The sequence below is a fragment of the Lolium rigidum genome, chromosome 7 (genome assembly GCF_022539505.1).
Source record: "Lolium rigidum isolate FL_2022 chromosome 7, APGP_CSIRO_Lrig_0.1, whole genome shotgun sequence".
NCBI lineage: Eukaryota > Viridiplantae > Streptophyta > Magnoliopsida > Poales > Poaceae > Lolium > Lolium rigidum.
In genome coordinates, this window is record NC_061514.1 from 123,164,883 (window position 1) to 123,183,832 (window position 18,950).

Sequence of the window (18,950 nt, forward strand, 5' to 3'; positions counted from 1 at the left end):
CGCCGTTAGTGTCGTCGACCTCGTGGCCGCCACTGTCAGCCCACATCCGACCGCCCTCACCAAACCACCGGAGGGAGTCTGGGGCCGGGGAGGTGGGATGAGCACCGCTGGGAGGAACAACACCCGTCTTCGGATCTGATGATGGAGGCCCGCCGGGCGACCTCCGCACCAGGCCCGCGGCCGCCGCCACTTCACCGACCACATGGCAGAAGAGCACAAACAACATCACCATCAACCGCCACCTGCCGCTATCGACGAGGCCCCACCCTGCGCCCAAGGCCGCCGCCCTGAATCCATGGTCCCAGCCCGGTCAGCGGAGCATAGCACCCAGCCACCAGGCACCACTACCATGCGCCGGTGATGCCGAGCCGGAGAGGGGAACGGAGGGAGGTGCGGAGGGAGGAGGGCCGTCACAGCGTCCCATCGGCATAGTCCATCCCCCCCACACGGCCTCCTTCCTCCCTGCAACTGCACGTGTGGGGGGGGGAGAGTAGTTCCCCGCCGCCCCCATCACCGGCGCCACACAGACTTGCCGACGGACGCCTTCAGGGGCGATGAGAAGGGGAGGGATGATTGGGAGAGGTGGCGGCGGCGTGATCTAGGGTTCTCTCCCACGGTCGCCTAGAGGGCCGACGCGAGGGAGAGAGGAGGGGAGGGCCGTCGCGCCTGTATTTATGTACTAAGCATTTGCCATGTGAAATGCTACCACCATGTGGGTTCAGCACATGTAAGCTGGTAGTTCATCAATCTGCATTTCCCTACATGCCTTGTGACTGACACCTCACTCTTCCCACTTCCATCTTTTCTTAGGACATCTCCTCCAAACAGGGCGATGCCACTGAAAGTGGTCGCGTGCGTCAGTTTGCGTCGTCTCGCGGACATGAAAATCGTTATTTTTGATTACACGTCCGTTTTACGTCTGGAGTGCTCACAACGGGCGACCCATAAATATTTTACCTATTTTTTCCTTTTTATTTAACCATAGATAGAAACAAACACAAACTACTACATAGTTTGGAACATGGTTTTAAAATTATAAAATAAGAAAACCTAACTAGTGTTGAACTCGTAGATTTTGTTCTTTCGTTGTCAAGAAAGATCGCTCCCAAACACCTAGTCGCCTGAACTAGAAAATTCAGCTGGATTTTATATATCTATATTCTAGATGTGCAGGAAAAAAACATCCTAAAACAATGACCAGCTAGGTTTTTTCCTTACGGTTTTGAGCTTCTTGAGGCTTTACAACACGGCCACTTTGCCGAGTGTCCAAGCTACTTAATTTTGAAGCAATGACCTGAAAATACGCAGGATTTGCACAACCGTCGCTTGGACGCTGTCGGCACTATTGCCCTGGGAACGCAGCTGGAAACCATGCCCGCCGCTGTCGGCTGTGCATCAAGCGGGTGAGATCTAGGGAGCATCTGGTGGTAGTGTTTTTTTATTTACAACCAATACCATGTATTCATAGTAGCAACTATAGTAGTATAACATATACTTACATGATAATACATGAGCTGGTGCTGTTTGATTTCATTTTGTATAACAATTGTTTTAGTTGCTCACCACGTATACCACATGGTGGTGTTTGATTTGGTCGGCTCGCGCTAGCTTAGGGTGGAATTATGATTGCCACTTTACCCCGCGTTATTCATTCCGTCCATGAGGGCACACACTGAACAAGGTCAACGCATAGCGTAGGCCATGAAGTAAGGCCAAACCAAAAAGAAACAACATGCATATATGTAAACATTACATTTTTACTAATTCTCAATCAAGAGTGATAATTAAGTTAGAGCGCATTCAACTCTACAACCGTTAAATTTAAATCATGATTTATTTGCCCTGTGGGTTGTAGATATGTTGCAAGTGAGATTTTTTCAGTTACATATGAGTTGCACGGGAGTTGTAACTGGGAAAATAATTCTCCGTTGCACATTGGTTGCATTTGAGTTGCAACTGAGATTTTTAGTTACATGTGAGTTACAACTTAGATTCTTGTAGTTATACATGAGTTGCACGTGAGTTGGAACTCATTTTTTTCTTGCTATACATGGGTTTGCACGTAGGCCGGTTGCAAGTGAAGCTAATTAGCAACCCAACCTAGAATTGCCACCTGTTAGTAAAAAAAGTTGGTAATTTTCAGAAGTTATCATCCGCTGTCCACTTGAAGATCTGACAGCCACCGCCGCATTCCACCGGAGAAATTTTTGAACCATGCGCTCTTTATAATTTTTCAAGATTACAAGATTGGTGTTTTGCCACATGGGAGCATATGCTCTGCATATTTTAAAATGCATGATATACATATTTTGAAATTTTAAAAATTGAAAAGAAAATGCACATGTACATCTTCATATGCTAGTTTCATGAAAAATCGACTTATCGTGTGACATGTGAAAAAAGATAAAATTCAATGTAAAACTGAGGTTTTTCGGAAGATAAATTTTCTACTTTTTTACGTAGATCACACAAAATATTGGTTCCTCATGAAACTTGACGAACACACATATATTGTGAAGATATACAAATAGATTTTTTTTGTTAAAATTTCGATATTTTAATTTTATTTATTGGTGGAGGAAGCATATGCACCCGGGAGCTGAATTAAATTTCCACAAGATTATTGATTCTTAGGGCACCTCTAGAATTGCATGCACTCTTAGGTTGCACGTCTATAACGGACCATTGGTACGGTATAGGGAAAGTTTTGGACATATGATTTTGTTCAGCTCCTGTTGATGGCTTCGTTAATTCAAGGTTGAACTTATTTCAAGTCTTCTATCTAATTTTTTTTCGAGTACGCGCAGGAGATTTGCTTGTTTTGTATTAAGCTCGAAAAAGAATGGACATCGTCTAGTACAGGGTATAGACTGTTGCGCCAGGCAACCACAGACGGAGCCGGCCACACCACCCACCGAAAACAACGACTACTCCTCGCCCTCGGGTCTACCTAAACCACGACTAGAAGTCCAAAGTTGCCACTCATCGCTGATCTCCTGCGCGTGGTTCAGGTCCGGTGGTTTCATTCCACAGAAACTTTTGCTTGACGAAGGTGCAACCGTGCAAGCCGTCGCAACTCGCGCTTTTTAGGCCTTTTGGTGGTTTTTAATTAACCAGTTGACTACCACAAGTCCACAATGCGAAAACAGATTGGATCGATCACCATATCGCGCTTGTGTGCACCAGCTTCGTCATGCTAGTGATACTCAAGATGGAGGACGGCAAGACCTCCGATCAGGGGCACTCGTCCGGCGTTGTGCGGCCGATGGTGCTAATAGTGATCACGTTAAGCCTGATGGCCGTGCTGCTCATGTCTACGTGGGTCTCGCCGGCCGGAGTCCGGCTAGTCTTAAGCGCTGGTACGTACATGCATGTTGAATTGTTGATCTTGCAATTGTCAGTAACTCAGTAATCGGTATACGAAAAAGTAACAAGACGATCGACATGCTTGAACTGTATGTAGTGTCCGACCAAGGCCTAGGCCGCGCCGGCTCCTCGGCGACGGTCCCGGACACCCGCGACCGGCTCCTCGGCGGTCTCCTCTCGCCGGACTTCGACGACGGCTCCTGCCTCAGCCGCTACCGAGCATCGCTCTACCGCCGGCCGTCACTCCACGTCATGTCCCCGCACCTCGTCTCGCGCCTCCGACGCTACGAGTCCCTCCACCGCCGCTGCGGGCCCGGCACCTCGTCCTACTCGCGCGCCGTCGCCCGCCTGCGTGACTCCATGGACGAGCATGCGCCGGCGCCCGGGCCGGCGTCCTCGAACAGTACCTCCGAGGCCGACCCGGCGGCCGAGTGCAGCTACATCGTGTGGACACCCCAAGCGGGCCTCGGCAACCGCATCATCTCCACCGCCGCCGCCTTCCTCTACGCGCTGCTCACCGACCGCGTCCTCCTCGTCCAACACCCCGGCCACGACCTCGACGACATCTTCTGCGAGCCGTTCCCCGGCTCCAGCACCTGGGTGCTCCCGGAGAAAGACTTCCCCATCCGGAGCATGGAGCGCTTCAACACCCGCACCCCGGAGAGCCTCGGAAACGCGCTGCGCCGTGGCGAGGGGTCCAGGGACCCGCCGGCGCCGTGGATGTACCTGCATCTACAGAACAACTACCAGCCGAACGACCGGCGCTTCTTCTGCGACGACGGGCAGGACGCGGTGCGCGGCGTGCCCTGGCTCGTGCTCCGCTCCGACAATTACTTCGTGCCGGGCCTCTTCCTGGTCCCGCGGTACGAGCGCGAGCTGGACCGCCTGTTCCCGCGCCGCGAAGCTGTGTTCCACCACCTCGGGCGCTACCTGTTCCACCCGAGCAACACGGTGTGGGCCATGGTGGCGCGGTACCACACCTCGTACCTCGCCCCGGCGGAGGAGCGGGTGGGCCTCCAGGTGCGCGACTTCAAGTTCACCCCCATCTCCGCCGACGAACGCTACAGCCAGATCATCTGGTGCGCGTACGGCGAGGGCATCCTGCCCGCCGTCGACAACAACGTAAGCTCTGCCGCTGCTGCCCCTGATCATCAGGAGACGACGACGAAGCGCAAGGCCGTGCTCATCGTGTCGCTGCGCGGGGAGTACTACGAGAAGCTCAGCGGCATGTACTACGAGCACGGCGCGGCGGGAGGCGGGGCGGTGAGCGTGTTCCAGCCCACGCACCTGGGCGCGCAGCACTCGGAGGAGCGGCACCACAACCAGAAGGCCTTCGCGGAGATGGTGCTGCTCAGCTTCTCGGACGTGGTGGTCACGTCCGCCGCCTCCACGTTCGGGTACGTCAGCCAGGGCTCGCCGGGCTGAGGCCCTGGGTGCTCATGACCCCCGTCGACGGGAAGGGACCCGAGCCACCGTGCCGTCTCGCCCCAACGATCGAGCCCTGCTTCCACAACGCGCCGCACTACGACTGCAAAACCAGGGCGGGCGCTGACAGTGGCAACCTCGTCCGCCACGTCCGCCATTGCGAGGATTACCCCAATGGCGTTCAGCTGGTGGACTAACTTAATTAGCTTGGGCTTTAACTTTGGCAATCGTGGCTGTTCGTCTCGGTCGGGGGCTACAATTTGGTGGAAATTATTTTGGTAAACCTTCTTCTTTTCATAAACGGTTTTGCTAACCCTCGAACAACGAGTCTTTTAAAGCATACTCTACCTCTTAAGTATCACAGTCAACGCCGAGAACCGTTGATCAAAATTGAGATCTCAGCAAGAATTTACATATATTTTTCTGAAAAACTTACCCCCTCCATTTTAGATAAAGTTGAGCCAATCAGTACTTTTAAGCATACTCCACTTCTTAGGTAGTCAACGCCAAGAACCGTCGATCCAAGATTGATAATCCAGCAAGAATTTACACTTTTTAAACAAACAATATACTTTCCGTAAAGAAAGATTGCCGTGAACAAATTTGTAAAATGAACTAATACTTTGTAAATTCGGAGTCAACTAAGAGTCTACTACACATAGGCACTCCCTTATAAACTTCTCTTTGAGCACTTATTGGTTGGATATTTAGGAATAACAACTTACATAAACTAATTCCTTACCATCTTTCCAAATATTAAAATCCTTTTTTTCGGAGCGAAGGAAACACGCTATTCTCACTACACATATATATATCCACTGTATTGTTTTAAAATACAATGCTGGGTGTTTAGTAATCAACTTTTATTAGCAAGCATATAGAACAATAAGAATGCAGATTAATCAATGTAATGTAAAGTTCCTAATTTACTCGGAAAAAAATCTATCTGAAGTTATCATATTTCAATGCTGGGTATTTAGAAATCAATTTTTGTTCTACATATATACACGTTTGGGTTTAACCGATCAAAAGTAGATAAGTAAATATAACATTTTTAAAAATAGATAAGAAAGTACAATTTCCACAATAAAAAAATATTACATTACAGTGAATATTTGAAAATGCACTACATCAACAAATTAGTAAAATGAACTAAGATTTTGTAAATTCAGAGTCAACTAAGACGTAGGCGCTCCCTTATAAGCTTCTCTTTGAGCACTTATTAGTTGGACATGTAGGAATAACAATTTACATAAACTAATTACATTAACATATTTTCAAATATCAAAACCTTATTCAGAGTGAAAGGAAACCGGAAATTCAATTCGGCTCCCGGCTGCATATGCTCCCTCCACCCAAAAAAACATATTTCTAATTATTAAAAATTCCAATAAAAATCAAATTTACATCTCTTTTTTTGCGAATATTTCACATTTACATCTCAACAATGTATGTACTCGTTGATACAGTTTCGCGAAAAAACCGCTAGTTTTTATTTTGATGTGAAAAAAAACAAAATATGTGTTCCAAAGAGGCTTATTTTTAACACCATTGTTGTTTGCACAACCCAAAGGACAAGTCTAATTTTAATGGATATACTTTGTGTGCGCGTAGCATGTGAAGATGTAGGCGTAAATTTTTCGTTTAATTTTTTTTAACATTTTAAAATGTATCGAAAATGCATTTCAAAATAAAGAAAGCATATGCACCTAAGAGAAAAATATCACTTCCGAAGGAAACACACTATTCTCAGTACATATCTATCTATCAATTTTATTGTTGCAAAATACAATGGTGGGTACGGTGTTTAGAAATTAATTGAGAGCCCCGCGACTTTTGTTTCTTTGATTCAAGTCCGATCTTCCCTCGTTGACGACGCTTTATTGCTTGCTTTTGTACTCTTTAGTTGGCAAGCGTAGGTTTACCTTAGAAGTTGTTCTTTTGTTTTTTCGGTTATCAACTGAAACACCAATCTGAATACAGCATTATCAGGAAAACATATACTGTAGAACATCTAAGACTTTTTCAGGTATAACCAACCAAAAGTAGATAAGTACTATTTAGTGTATAGATACATCTAAATTTGGACAAATCTTTGATCCTCTTATGGATGGAGAGAGTAACATTATTCAAAATCCTTCTAGTTGGATGTCCGATGCACTGCCAGGGGCTCTCAAGTTTTCTTTCCCCACAAGGTAAACATAACAGCTAAAGACACGGTAATGTTACGTAATTAAAATTTTAAAAATGAACTTTAAATTCATGAACACACAAAGAAAATGTGTGCTGTCAGAATGTAGATAACTAAAATTTGGTACACTTCCTCCTGAGCACGTCCACTCACAGGCGAGCAGTTCACGCCCACCAGCAATTGCAAACAATTGAATTCAGTAACCGAATAGAATCAAGCAAGATTTTGCAATGCAAGGTAACTGAAACAAGTTGGGGCTAAAACCATATGGAACTGCAGTTAACCAGATAAAAAGAGACAATAACAAGTGGTGCCTACTGAGTAATAACATATGAAGGTAGCAGATAGCCTTGTCCATAACCGATGCTCACAACTAGGTAGATCATAGATAACATTTGGCCTAGCCACATAACAGGTTTTTCGATGCAAAAAAGTACGGAACTCATCCAGTACCCACTACTAGCATTACGATAGTTGTACGGTAAGATCTAGACTGGTTAAAACAAGCAGAGCACTCAGAGGAGGCCAAATCAGGTGCCAGCGACATTGGGAGCTGGAGCACCGGTGCCGAAACCACCGCCGACACCACCAGGACCCCCACCGACACCACCAGGACGAGGAGCTTGGCCCCCAGGTCTTTCCTCCTGCAAAATGAAAGCCATAAGGTGCATTAAGCATTATACCAGACGGTAGAAATCACAGCAATAGATGATGTTCTAGCAAAGAAAAAAGAGCTATCAAGACTAAGCTTTGGCTGAAAACAATCTGTGCTGCACTGTGCCGCCTTGGCTAACAAGATTAAAAGAGCTATCAAGACAAAGCCTTTTCAGTGTATCCTACACTTAGCACTTGGCCTAACCGATTACTAACCGCTGTTAGGAAACACTAAGTACATGAGTACAGAAATCAAAATAACAACTACCACGCCAGAACAAAGCAGCCGTAAGGATGGAAACAAGTGGTGTTATTACCTAACTAGCTATTATACTGACGATTTACAGCAAAACAGATTTCCTCGTGCAATGTGATATACCACAGACATCGTCCATGCCAAAAGGATAGGGGCAATTGAACTTTTTGGCAATAATATTTGCTAGCATTTAGTTGAATATTAAATTCAGATAAATTCTGTATTTAAAAGTCTCGGGAACAACTGAAACAAAAAATATCGATAGCATAAATTGGACAAGGATAATTCAGTTGTACTAAAAAAACATTTGACTATAAATTCACACAATGTAAGCAATAGGGAAAAAGAGGAGACAAACTAGTATGATCCTTGGTCGGCAAATAGCTAACGAAGTTGTTAAACAAGGAACATAAAAAAAGGGAGTGCCTATGTAACAGTTGACTGAGATTTTAGTGTGTCTCACTCGACGTCCTAGCATCATGAGGCCACTTGACAATTGACATACATGCACAGACGGAGCATGCACCCCAGCATGTGCAGCTGTGCACGCATGTTGTGCTAGCTAGCCAGCTGCCAATTAAACAATATCGTTTTAATTGTATACAAAGTTAATTAACAACTGTTTAGATTTCACTTAGCCTAGTACTAAAGGAACTTCATAAAAAATAATAAAAGTAAATGTTTCTTAGACCTTTTCACAAATTTAATTGAAGATGTCAGTCATTTAAAATCGAAAAACAAGTGAAAAAAGACAAAAATATGGAACCAAAAGATATGCTAATTACACATTTCTTGAGAAAAGTGCAACTCATATTAAAAATCGGTTCCTAGTTGCACATGTCTTGAGAAAAGTATAACTCGTATTAAAAAAACTTCTAGTTACACATTCTTTAGAAAAGTGTAACTCGCATCAATAACCGGTAGCTAGTTGCATATTTCTTGAGAAAAAACGCATCTCATATTAATACTAGATGGAATGTGCAACTAACATTGAATATAGAATTCAAGTTGCATATTTCTTGAGAAAAAAGTGCAACTCATATTAAAAAATAGGTTTCCAATTGCATATTTTTTGAGAAAAGTGCAACTCGTATAAAAAAAGCTTCTAATTGCACATTTCTTTAGAAAAGTGCAACTCGTATCAATAAGCGGTAGCTAGTTGCACATTTCTGTAGAAAAAATGAAACTCATATTGAAACCATATGGAGTTGTATATTTCTTCGAAAAGTGCAACTCACATTGAATATAGACTGCTAGTTGCATATTTCTTGAGAAAAAGTGCAACTCATATTAAAAATAGGTTTCTAGTTGCACATTTCTTGAGAAAAATACAACTTATATTAAAAAAATTATAATTACATATTTATTTAGAAAAGTGTAACGCGTATCAATAATCAATAATTGGTTGCTAGTTGCACATTTCGTAAAAAAAATTGAAACTCGTATGAAAAACTTTACTAGTTGCACATTTCTTAAAAAAATGTAACTCATATTAAAAACCCGATGAAATCTATATATATTATAAAAAACAGAAAAATACAACCAACATAAATAATAAAAATATATAATACATATAAAGCATGGTTTGCATTTTTTGATGAATATCAAATAAAAAATGCAAAAGTAATATAAACAATCATAAAAAAGACATAAGAAAATATTATAAGCACAAATGCCGTCTACTTTGCTATTTGTACAAAATGAAACAAAACAAGTGCAGTATGCTATATATATCTGAAGTAGCGGTTCTCTACCGTAATGAACTGTTCTCGTGGTCGTATCGACATCGCTCCTCGAACCGAGGGGTCCTGAGTTCGACTACCCTAGGGCGCGTGACTTATAATTTTTATTTCCGTTCACTGGTTGCACGAATCTCAAAAGCAGAACCAATGGTTCTGGGGTCGACTGAGACATAGAAAAATCTCAGTCACCTGAGACTTAGCAAAACGGTAAAAAAATACCCATTTTAGTAAATCAACACTAAATGCAAAAGACAAGTTGATGTCCCCAGATCAAGCATTCAGGTGACAAGGAAAGGAAGGGTAGGGTACAAAGATAAACTAGGAGCCCATACCCTGGGACGGAAGCGTTGCTGCGGAGGTGCCCGGTTCTTCCGGTCTTTACGGGAGCGGACACGAACTTTGTGCTGGTGGATGGCGCAGCCCACGCACCAATGCTGCTTCTCGTAAAGCTTGGGCAAAACGTAACCTGCACAGAAAGACTTGTCAATCATGTATCAAACGCATCAAGAGATGGAAGCTTTCAATTCACATGAGGATCGAAGAACAGGGGCGAGATGAAATTAACAAGTTGCATTCTTGGAATACTGCAGCCTGGTCGCGATCACTGATCCAACAGTTAAAAGCAAAAAACAAAAAATCAAAGGAGGAAGCGAAACCACACCATCAAAGACGCACGCCTCCTGGAGATCTCTCATGGCTGCCGGTTCCACGACGTTCGACACCCGAAACCTCTTGATCGCCTTGTCCTGCGCGCACCACCAAAGAAAACCCACCATAATCAACAAACTGACATGGCGATTTGCGCACTACAAGAAGATGGTTTTGGACAACGGGAACATGATCAAACTTGCCTTTGGGATGGTCTTGGCGCAGTTGTTGCAGCGGACGAACCTGACATGGCCGCGTCCGTGCTTGTTGCGGCCGTGGTTCCGGCGCTTCACGGTCTGCGATTTACAGAAGCAAAAGAGAGCGCGCGGGTCAGACCGGCATTGGACCGCACGACGCAGTCGAGATGAAAACACTGGCGATCGGATCTTACCATGGCGAGGGCGAGCGCGAGGAGTACGGCGCGAGGTCGGCGGCGGCGTCTTCGAGCGAGCTCCGGAGTCTCCGGGTCTTTGTGTAGGGTTTGTCTAGGCGGCGGCGGGGTGGCCCTTATAAAGAGGTGGCAGGTAGCCGGGTAGCATCCAGGCGGTTCGTTCGTAGATCGACGGTCCACGTTGTGACTTGTGAAGCTCGTGAGCGTAAGCAAAGGCGCATTTATATTTTCCGCTTGCAAAGGTCGAAGCTCTATTAAATGTGACTTGTTTTTGAGGGGATTAAATGTGACTTGTTAGTGCTGAACAAAATGTGATTTCTAAAAAAGGAAACATATGTTCTAAAAAAGGAAACATATTAAATGTGTGAGAAAAAATACTTTCTTTTTTATTTTTCCTTTTCTTTTTCAAAGGAACACATTATTCGCACTATCATGCGTTCTTTTTAGGAGCGGTGGTGAGCAGTGGTGTACGGCGGGAGAAGGTGTGATGTGGCGGAGCTGTTTGGTGGCAAGGCGGAGGTCCCGAAGCTTGGAGTAGGCGCGGCCATGGAGGTGGCGGCGCATGCCTGGAGGCGGCGGTATAGAGGCTGCAACGCGAGGTCTACGTCTGTGCGGTTGGTTGCACTGCGGTCATCGGTCGTGGGCTGGTGGCCCCGGAGGCGGTGAGTAGCTAAGAGGTGTCGGCGCTGACACCCATGACGATGTCAGCTTGGGCTAGTGATGCGTGTAATTGACACGTTCGTTGGGAACCCCAAGAGGAAGGTGTGATGCGCACAGCGGCAAGTTTCCCTCAGTAAGAAACCAAGGTTTAATCGAACCAGTAGGAGTCAAGAAGCACGTTGAAGGTTGATGGCGGCGGGATGTAGTGCGGCGCAACACCGGAGATTCCGGCGCCAATGTGGAACCCGCACAACACAACCAAAGTACTTTGCCCCAACGAAACAATGAGGTTGTCAATCTCACCGGCTTGCTGTAACAAAGGATTAACCGTATTGTGTGGAAGATGATTGTTTGCAGAGAAAACAGTAAAACAAGTATTGCAGCAGATTTGTATTTCAGTATTAAAAGAATGGACCGGGGTCCACGAGCTCACTAGAGGTGTCTCTCCCATAAGATAAAAGCATGTTGGGTGAACAAATTACGGTCGGGCAATTGACAAATAGAGAGGGCATAACAATGCACATACATGTCATGATAAGTACGAGTGAGATTTAATTGGGCATTACGACAAAGTACATAGACCGCCATCCAACTGCATCTATGCCTAAAAGTCCACCTTCAGGTTATCGTCCGAACCCCTTCCAGTATTAAGTTGCTAAACAACAAACAATTGCATTAAGTATGGTGCGTAATGTAATCAATAACTACATCCTCGGACATAGCATCAATGTTTTATCCCTAGTGGCAACAGCACAACACAACCTTAGGGGTTTCTGTCACTCCCCCGTGTCAATGCAGGCATGAACCCACTATCGAGCATAAATACTCCCTCTTGGAGTTACTAGCATCAACTTGGCCAGAGCCTCTACTAATAACGGAGAGCATGCAAGATCATAAACAACACATATGTAATAACTTGATAATTAACATAACATGGTATTCTCTATCCATCGGATCCCGACAAACACAACATAGAGTATTACAAATAGATGATCTTGATCATGTTAGGCAGCTCACAAGATCCAACAATGAAGCACAATAAGGAGAAGACAACCATCTAGCTACTGCTATGGACCCATAGTCCAGGGGTGAACTACTCACTCATCACTCCGGAGGCGACCATGGCGGTGTAGAGTCCTTCGGGAGATGAATCCCTCTCCGGCGAGGTGCCGGAGGAGATCTCCGTAATCCCCCGAGATGGGATTGGGGCGGCGGCGCCTCGATAGGTTTTCCGTATCGTGGTTTTTTGCCTCAGGGGTTTCGCGACGGAGGCTTTAAGTAGGTGGAAGGGCAACGTGGGGGGCCACACGGGGGCCCCACACTACAGGTCGGCGCGGCCAAGACCTGGGCCGCGCCGCCCTATAGTGTCGGCCCCTCGTGGCCCCACTTCGACTCCTCTTCGGTCTTCTGGAAGCTTCGTGGCAAAATAGGACCCTGGGTCTTGATTTCGTCCAATTCCGAGAATATTTCGTTACTAGGATTTCTGAAACCAAAAACATCAGAAAAACAAGAATCGGCTCTTCGGCATCTTGTTAATAGGTTAGTTCCGGAAAATGCACGAATATGACATAAAGTGTGCATAAAACATGTAGGTATCATCAATAATGTGGCATGGAACATAAGAAATTATCGATACGTTGGAGACGTATCGGCATCCCCAAGCTTAGTTACTGCTCGTCCCGAGCAGGTAAAACGATAACAAAGATAATTTCTGAAGTGACATGCCATCATAACCTTGATCATACTATTTGTAAACATATGTAATGAATGCAGCGATCAAAACAATGGTAATGTCATGAGTAAACAAGTGAATCATAAAGCAAAGACTTTTCATGAATAGTACTTCAAGACAAGCATCAATAAGTTTTGCATAAGAGTTAACTCATAAAGCAATAAATCAAAGTAAAGGTATTGAAGCAACACAAAGGAAGATTAAGTTTCAGCGGTTGCTTTCAACTTGTAACATGTATATCTCATGGATAATTGTCAACATAGAGTAATATAACAAGTGCAATATGCAAGTATGTAGGAATCAATGCATAGTTCACACAAGTGTTTGCTTCTTGAGGTGGAGAGAGATAGGTGAACTGACTCAACATAAAAGTAAAAAGAATGGTCCTTCAAAGAGGAAAGCATCGATTGCTATATTTGTGCTAGAGCTTTTATTTTGAAAACATGAAACAATTTTGTCAACGGTAGTAATAAAGCATATGAGTTATGAAAATTATATCTTACAAGTTGCAAGCCTCATGCATAGTATACTAATAGTGCCCGCACCTTGTCCTAATTAGCTTGGACTACCGGATCTTTGCAATGCACATGTTTTAACCAAGTGTCACAATGGGGTACCTCCATGCCGCCCGTACAAAGGTCTAAGGAGAAAGCTCGCATTTTGGATTTCTCGCTTTTGATTATTCTCAACTTAGACATCCATACCGGGACAACATGGACAACGAGATAATGGACTCCTCTTTAATGCATAAGCATGTGGCAACAATTATTATTCTCATATGAGATTGAGGATATATGTCCAAGACTGAAACTTCCACCATGAATCATGGCTTTAGTTAGCGGCCCAATGTTCTTCTCTAACAATATGCATGCTCCAACCATTAACGTGGTAGATCTCTCTTACTTCAGACAAGACGGACATGCATAGCAACTCACATGATATTCAACAAAGAATAGTTGATGGCGTCCCCGTAAAACATGGTTATCGCACAACAAGCAACTTAATAAGAGATAAAGTGCATAAGTACATATTCAATACCACAATAGTTTTTAAGCTATTTGTCCCATGAGCTATATATTGCAAAGGTGAATGATGGAATTTTAAAGGTAGCACTCAAGCAATTTACTTTGGAATGGCGGATAAATACCATGTAGTAGGTAGGTATGGTGGACTGATGGTGTGTATTTCACACGTTCGTTGGGAACCCCAAGAGGAAGGTATGATGCGCACAGCAGCAAGTTTTCCCTCGTGAAAGAAACCAAGGTTTATCGAACCAGGAGGAGCCAAGAAGCACGTTGAAGGTTGATGGCGGCGGGATGTAGTGCGGCGCAACACCGGAGATTCCGGCGCCAACGTGGAACCCGCACAACACAACCAAAGTACTTTGCCCCAACGAAACAAGTGAGGTTGTCAATCTCACCGGCTTGCTGTAACAAAGGATTAGATGTATAGTGTGGAAGATGATTGTTTGCAAGAAAACAAGTAAAAACAAGTATTGCGAGCAGATTTGTATTTCAGTATTAAAAGAATGGACCGGGGTCCACAGCTCACTAGAGGTGTCTCTCCCATAAGATAAAAGCATGTTGGGTGAACAAATTACAATCGGGCAATTGACAAATAGAGAGGGCATAACAATGCACATACATGTCATGATAAGTATAGTGATATTTAATTGGGCATTACGACAAAGTACATAGACCGCCATCCAACCGCATCTATGCCTAAAAAGTCCACCTTCGAGTTATCGTCCGAATCCCTTCCAGTATTAAGTTGCTAAGCAAATGTACAATTGCATTAAGTATGGTGCGTAATGTAATCAATAACTACATCCTCGGACATAGCATCAATGTTTTATCCCTAGTGGCAACAACGACAACACAACCTTAGAACTTTTCGTCACTCGTCCTGTGTGTCAATGCAGCATGAACCCACTATCGAGCATAAATACTCCCTCTTGGAGTTAAGAGTAAAAACTTGGCCGAGCCTCTACTAATAACGGAGAGCATGCAAGATCATAAACAACACATATGCAATAACTTGATAATTAACATAACATGGTATTCTCTATCCATCGGATCCCGACAAACACAACATAGAGTATTACGGATAGATGATCTTGATCATGTTAGGCAGCTCACAAGATCCAACAATGAAGCACAATGAGGAGAAGACAACCATCTAGCTACCGCTATGGACCCATAGTCCAGGGGTGAACTACTCACTCATCACTCCGGAGGCGACCATGGCGGTGTAGAGTCCTCCGGAGATGAATCCCTCTCCGGCGAGGTGCCGGAGGAGATCTCCGTAATCCCCCGAGATGGGATTGGCGGCGGCGGCGTCTCGGAAGGTTTTCCGTATCGTGGTTTTTCGCATCGTGGGTTTCGCGACGGAGGCTTTAAGTAGGCGGAAGGGCGAGTCGGAGGGCTGACGAGGGGCCCACACCATAGGGCGGCGCGGGCCCCCCTCTGGCCGCGCCGCCTTGTGGTCTGGCCACCTCGTGGCCCCACTTCGTATGCTCTTCGGTCTTCTGGAAGGTTCGTGGCAAAATAGGCCCCTGGGTCTTGATTTCATCCAATTCCGAGAATATTTCGTTACTAGGATTTCTGAAACCAAAAACAACAGAAAACAGGAACTGGCACTTCGGCATCTCGTTAATAGGTTAGTTCCGTAAAATGCACGAATATGACATAAAGTGTGCATAAAACATGTAGGTATCATCAATAATATGGCATGGAACATAAGAAATTATCGATACATCGGAGACGTATCAAGCATCCCCAAGCTTAGTTCTGCTCGTCCCGAGCAGGTAAAACGATAACAAAGATAAGTTCTGAAGTGACATGCCATCATAACCTTGATCATACTATTTGTAAACATATGTAGTGAATGCAGCGATCAAAACAATGGTAATGACATGAGTAAACAAGTGAATCATAAAGCAAAGACTTTTCATGAATAGTACTTCAAGACAAGCATCAATAAGTCTTGCATAAGAATTAACTCATAAAGCAATAAATCAAAGTAAAGGCATTGAAGCAACACAAAGGAAGATTAAGTTTCAGCGGTTGCTTTCAACTTGTAACATGTATATCTCATGGATAATTGTCAACATAGAGTAATATAACAAGTGCAATATGCAAGTATGTAGGAATCAATGCATAGTTCACACAAGTGTTTGCTTCTTGAGGTGGAGAGAGATAGGTGAACTGACTCAACATAAAAGTAAAGAGAATGGTCCTTCAAAGAGGAAAGCATCGATTGCTATATTTGTGCTAGAGCTTTTATTTTGAAAACATTAAACAATTTTGTCAACGGTAGTAATAAAGCATATGAGTTATGTAAATTATATCTTACAAGTTGCAAGTCTCATGCATAGTATACTAATAGTGCCCGCGACCTTGTCCTAATTAGCTTGGACTACCGGATCTTTGCAATGCACATGTTTTAACCAAGTGTCACAATGGGTACCTCCATGCCGCCTCGTACAAAGAGTCTCAAGGAGAAAGCTCGCATTTTGGATTTCTCGCTTTTGATTATTCTCAACTTAGACATCCATACCGGGACAACATGGACAACAGATAATGGACTCCTCTTTAATGCATAAGCATGTGGCAACAATTATTATTCTCATATGAGATTGAGGATATGTGTCCAAAACTGAAACTTCCACCATGATTCATGGCTTTAGTTAGCGGCCCAATGTTCTTCTCTAACAATATGCATGCTCCAACCATTAAGGTGGTAGATCTCTCTTACTTCGGACAATAAGGACATGCATAGCAACTCACATGATATTCAACAAAGAATAGTTGATGGCGTCCCAGAAACATGGTTATCGCACGACAAGCAACTTAATAAGAGATAAAGTGCATAAGTACATATTCAATACCACAATAGTTTTTAAGCTATTTGTCCCATGAGCTATATATTGCAAAGGTGAATGATGGAATTTTAAAGGTAGCACTCAAGCAATTTACTTTGGAATGGCGGATAAATACCATGTAGTAGGTAGGTATGGTGGACACAATTGGCATAGTGGTTGGCTCAAGGATTTTGGATGCATGAGAAGTATTCCCTCTCGATACAAGGTTTAGGCTAGCAAGGTTATTTGAAACAAACACAAGGATGAACGGTACAGCGAAAACTCACATAAAAGACATATTGTAAACATCATAAGACTCTACACCGTCTTCCTTGTTGTTCAAAACTCAATACTAGATATTATCTAGACTCTAGAGAAACCAAATATGCAAACCAAATTAGCAAGCTCTAAGTGTTTCTTCATTAATGGGTGCAAAGTATATGATGCAAGAGCTTAAACATGAGCACAACAATTGCCAAGTATCAAATTATCCAAGACATTTTAGAATTACTACATGTAGCATTTTCCAATTCCAACCATATAACAATTTAACGAAGAAGAAACTTCGCCATGAATACTATGAGTAGAGCCTAAGGACATACTTGTCCATATGCTACAGCGGAGCGTGTCTCTCTCCCATAAAGTGAATGCTAGGATCCATTTTATTCAAACAAAACAAAAACAAAAACAAACCGACGCTCCAAGCAAAGTGCATAAGATGTGACGGAATAAAAATATGGTTTCAGGGGAGGAACCGGATAATGTTGGCGATGAAGAAGGGGATGCCTTGGGCATCCCCAAGCTTAGACGCTGAGTCTTCTTAGAATATGCAGGGGTGAACCACCGGGGCATCCCCAAACTTAGAGCTTTCACTCTCCTTGATCATATTGCATCATACTCCTCTCTTGATCCTTGAAAACTTCCTCCACACCAAACTCGAAACAACTCATTAGAGGGTTAGTGCACAATAAAAATTAACATGTTCAGAGGTGACACAATCATTCTTAACACTTCTGGACATTGCATAAAGCTACTGGACATTAATGGATCAAAGAAATTCATCCAACATAGCGAAAGAGGCAATGCGAAATAAAAGGCAGAATCTGTCAAAACAGAACAGTCCGTAAAGATGGATTTTATTAGGCCACCAGACTTGCTCAAATGAAAATGCTCAAATTGAATGAAAGTTGCGTACATATCTGAGGATCATTCACGTAAATTGTCTTAATTTTCTGAGCTACCTACAGGGAGGTAGACCCAGATTCGTGACAGCAAAGAAATCTGGAACTGCGCAGTAATCCAAATCTAGTACTTACTTTACTATCAAAGACTTTACTTGGCACAACAAAACTCAAAACTAAGATAAGGAGAGGTTGCTACAGTAGTAAACAACTTCCAAGACTCAAATATAAAATAAAAATACTGTAGTAAAAACATGGGTTGTCTTCCATAAGCGCTTTCTTTAACGCCTTTCAGCTAGGCGCGAAAAGTGTATGTCAAGTAACATCAAGAGATGAAGTATCAACATCATAATTTGTTCTAATAATAGAATCAAAAGGTAACTTCATTCTCTTTCTAGGGAAGTGTTCCATACCTTTCTTGAGAGGAAATTGATATTTAATATTACCTTCCTTCATATCAATAGTAGCACCAACGGTTCGAAGAAAATGTCTTCCCAATATAATGGGACAAGATGCATTGCGTTCAATATCCAAGACAACAAAATCAACGGGGACAAGGTTATTATTAACCATAATATGAACATTATCAACTCTCCCCAAAGGTTTCTTTTTAGCATTATGGCGAGATTAACATCTAGATAACAGCTTTTTCAATGGTGGCAAGTCAAGCATATCATAGACTTTCTTAGGCATAACGAAATACTTGCACCAAGATCACATAAAGCATTACAATCAAAATCTTTGACTCTCATTTTAATGATGGGCTCCCAACCATCCTCTAGCTTTCTAGGAATAGAAGTTTCAAGTTTTAGTTTTCTTCTCTAGCTTGTATGAGAGCATTT

At 43.5% G+C, this 18,950-nt stretch overlaps 1 protein-coding gene and 1 pseudogene across 1 annotated transcript in view; one reads left to right on the forward strand and one right to left on the reverse strand.

Annotated features, from left to right (window-relative positions):
* The first annotated feature begins 3,211 nt into the window (after positions 1-3,211).
* LOC124670739 lies at positions 3,212-4,988 on the forward strand (annotated as a pseudogene).
* A 2,524-nt stretch (positions 4,989-7,512) lies between these two features.
* The window catches only part of LOC124671928 (40S ribosomal protein S26-like), a 27,905-nt gene continuing 16,467 nt past the window's right edge, over positions 7,513-18,950 (reverse strand). The window contains exons 2-5 of the mRNA XM_047208245.1: positions 10,486-10,578; positions 10,296-10,380; positions 9,967-10,100; positions 7,513-7,626 (exon numbers count right to left, since the gene is read on the reverse strand). Of these exons, the coding sequence (XP_047064201.1) occupies positions 7,513-7,626; positions 9,967-10,100; positions 10,296-10,380; positions 10,486-10,578 (426 nt within the window). The remainder of the gene's footprint in view (positions 7,627-9,966; positions 10,101-10,295; positions 10,381-10,485; positions 10,579-18,950) is intronic.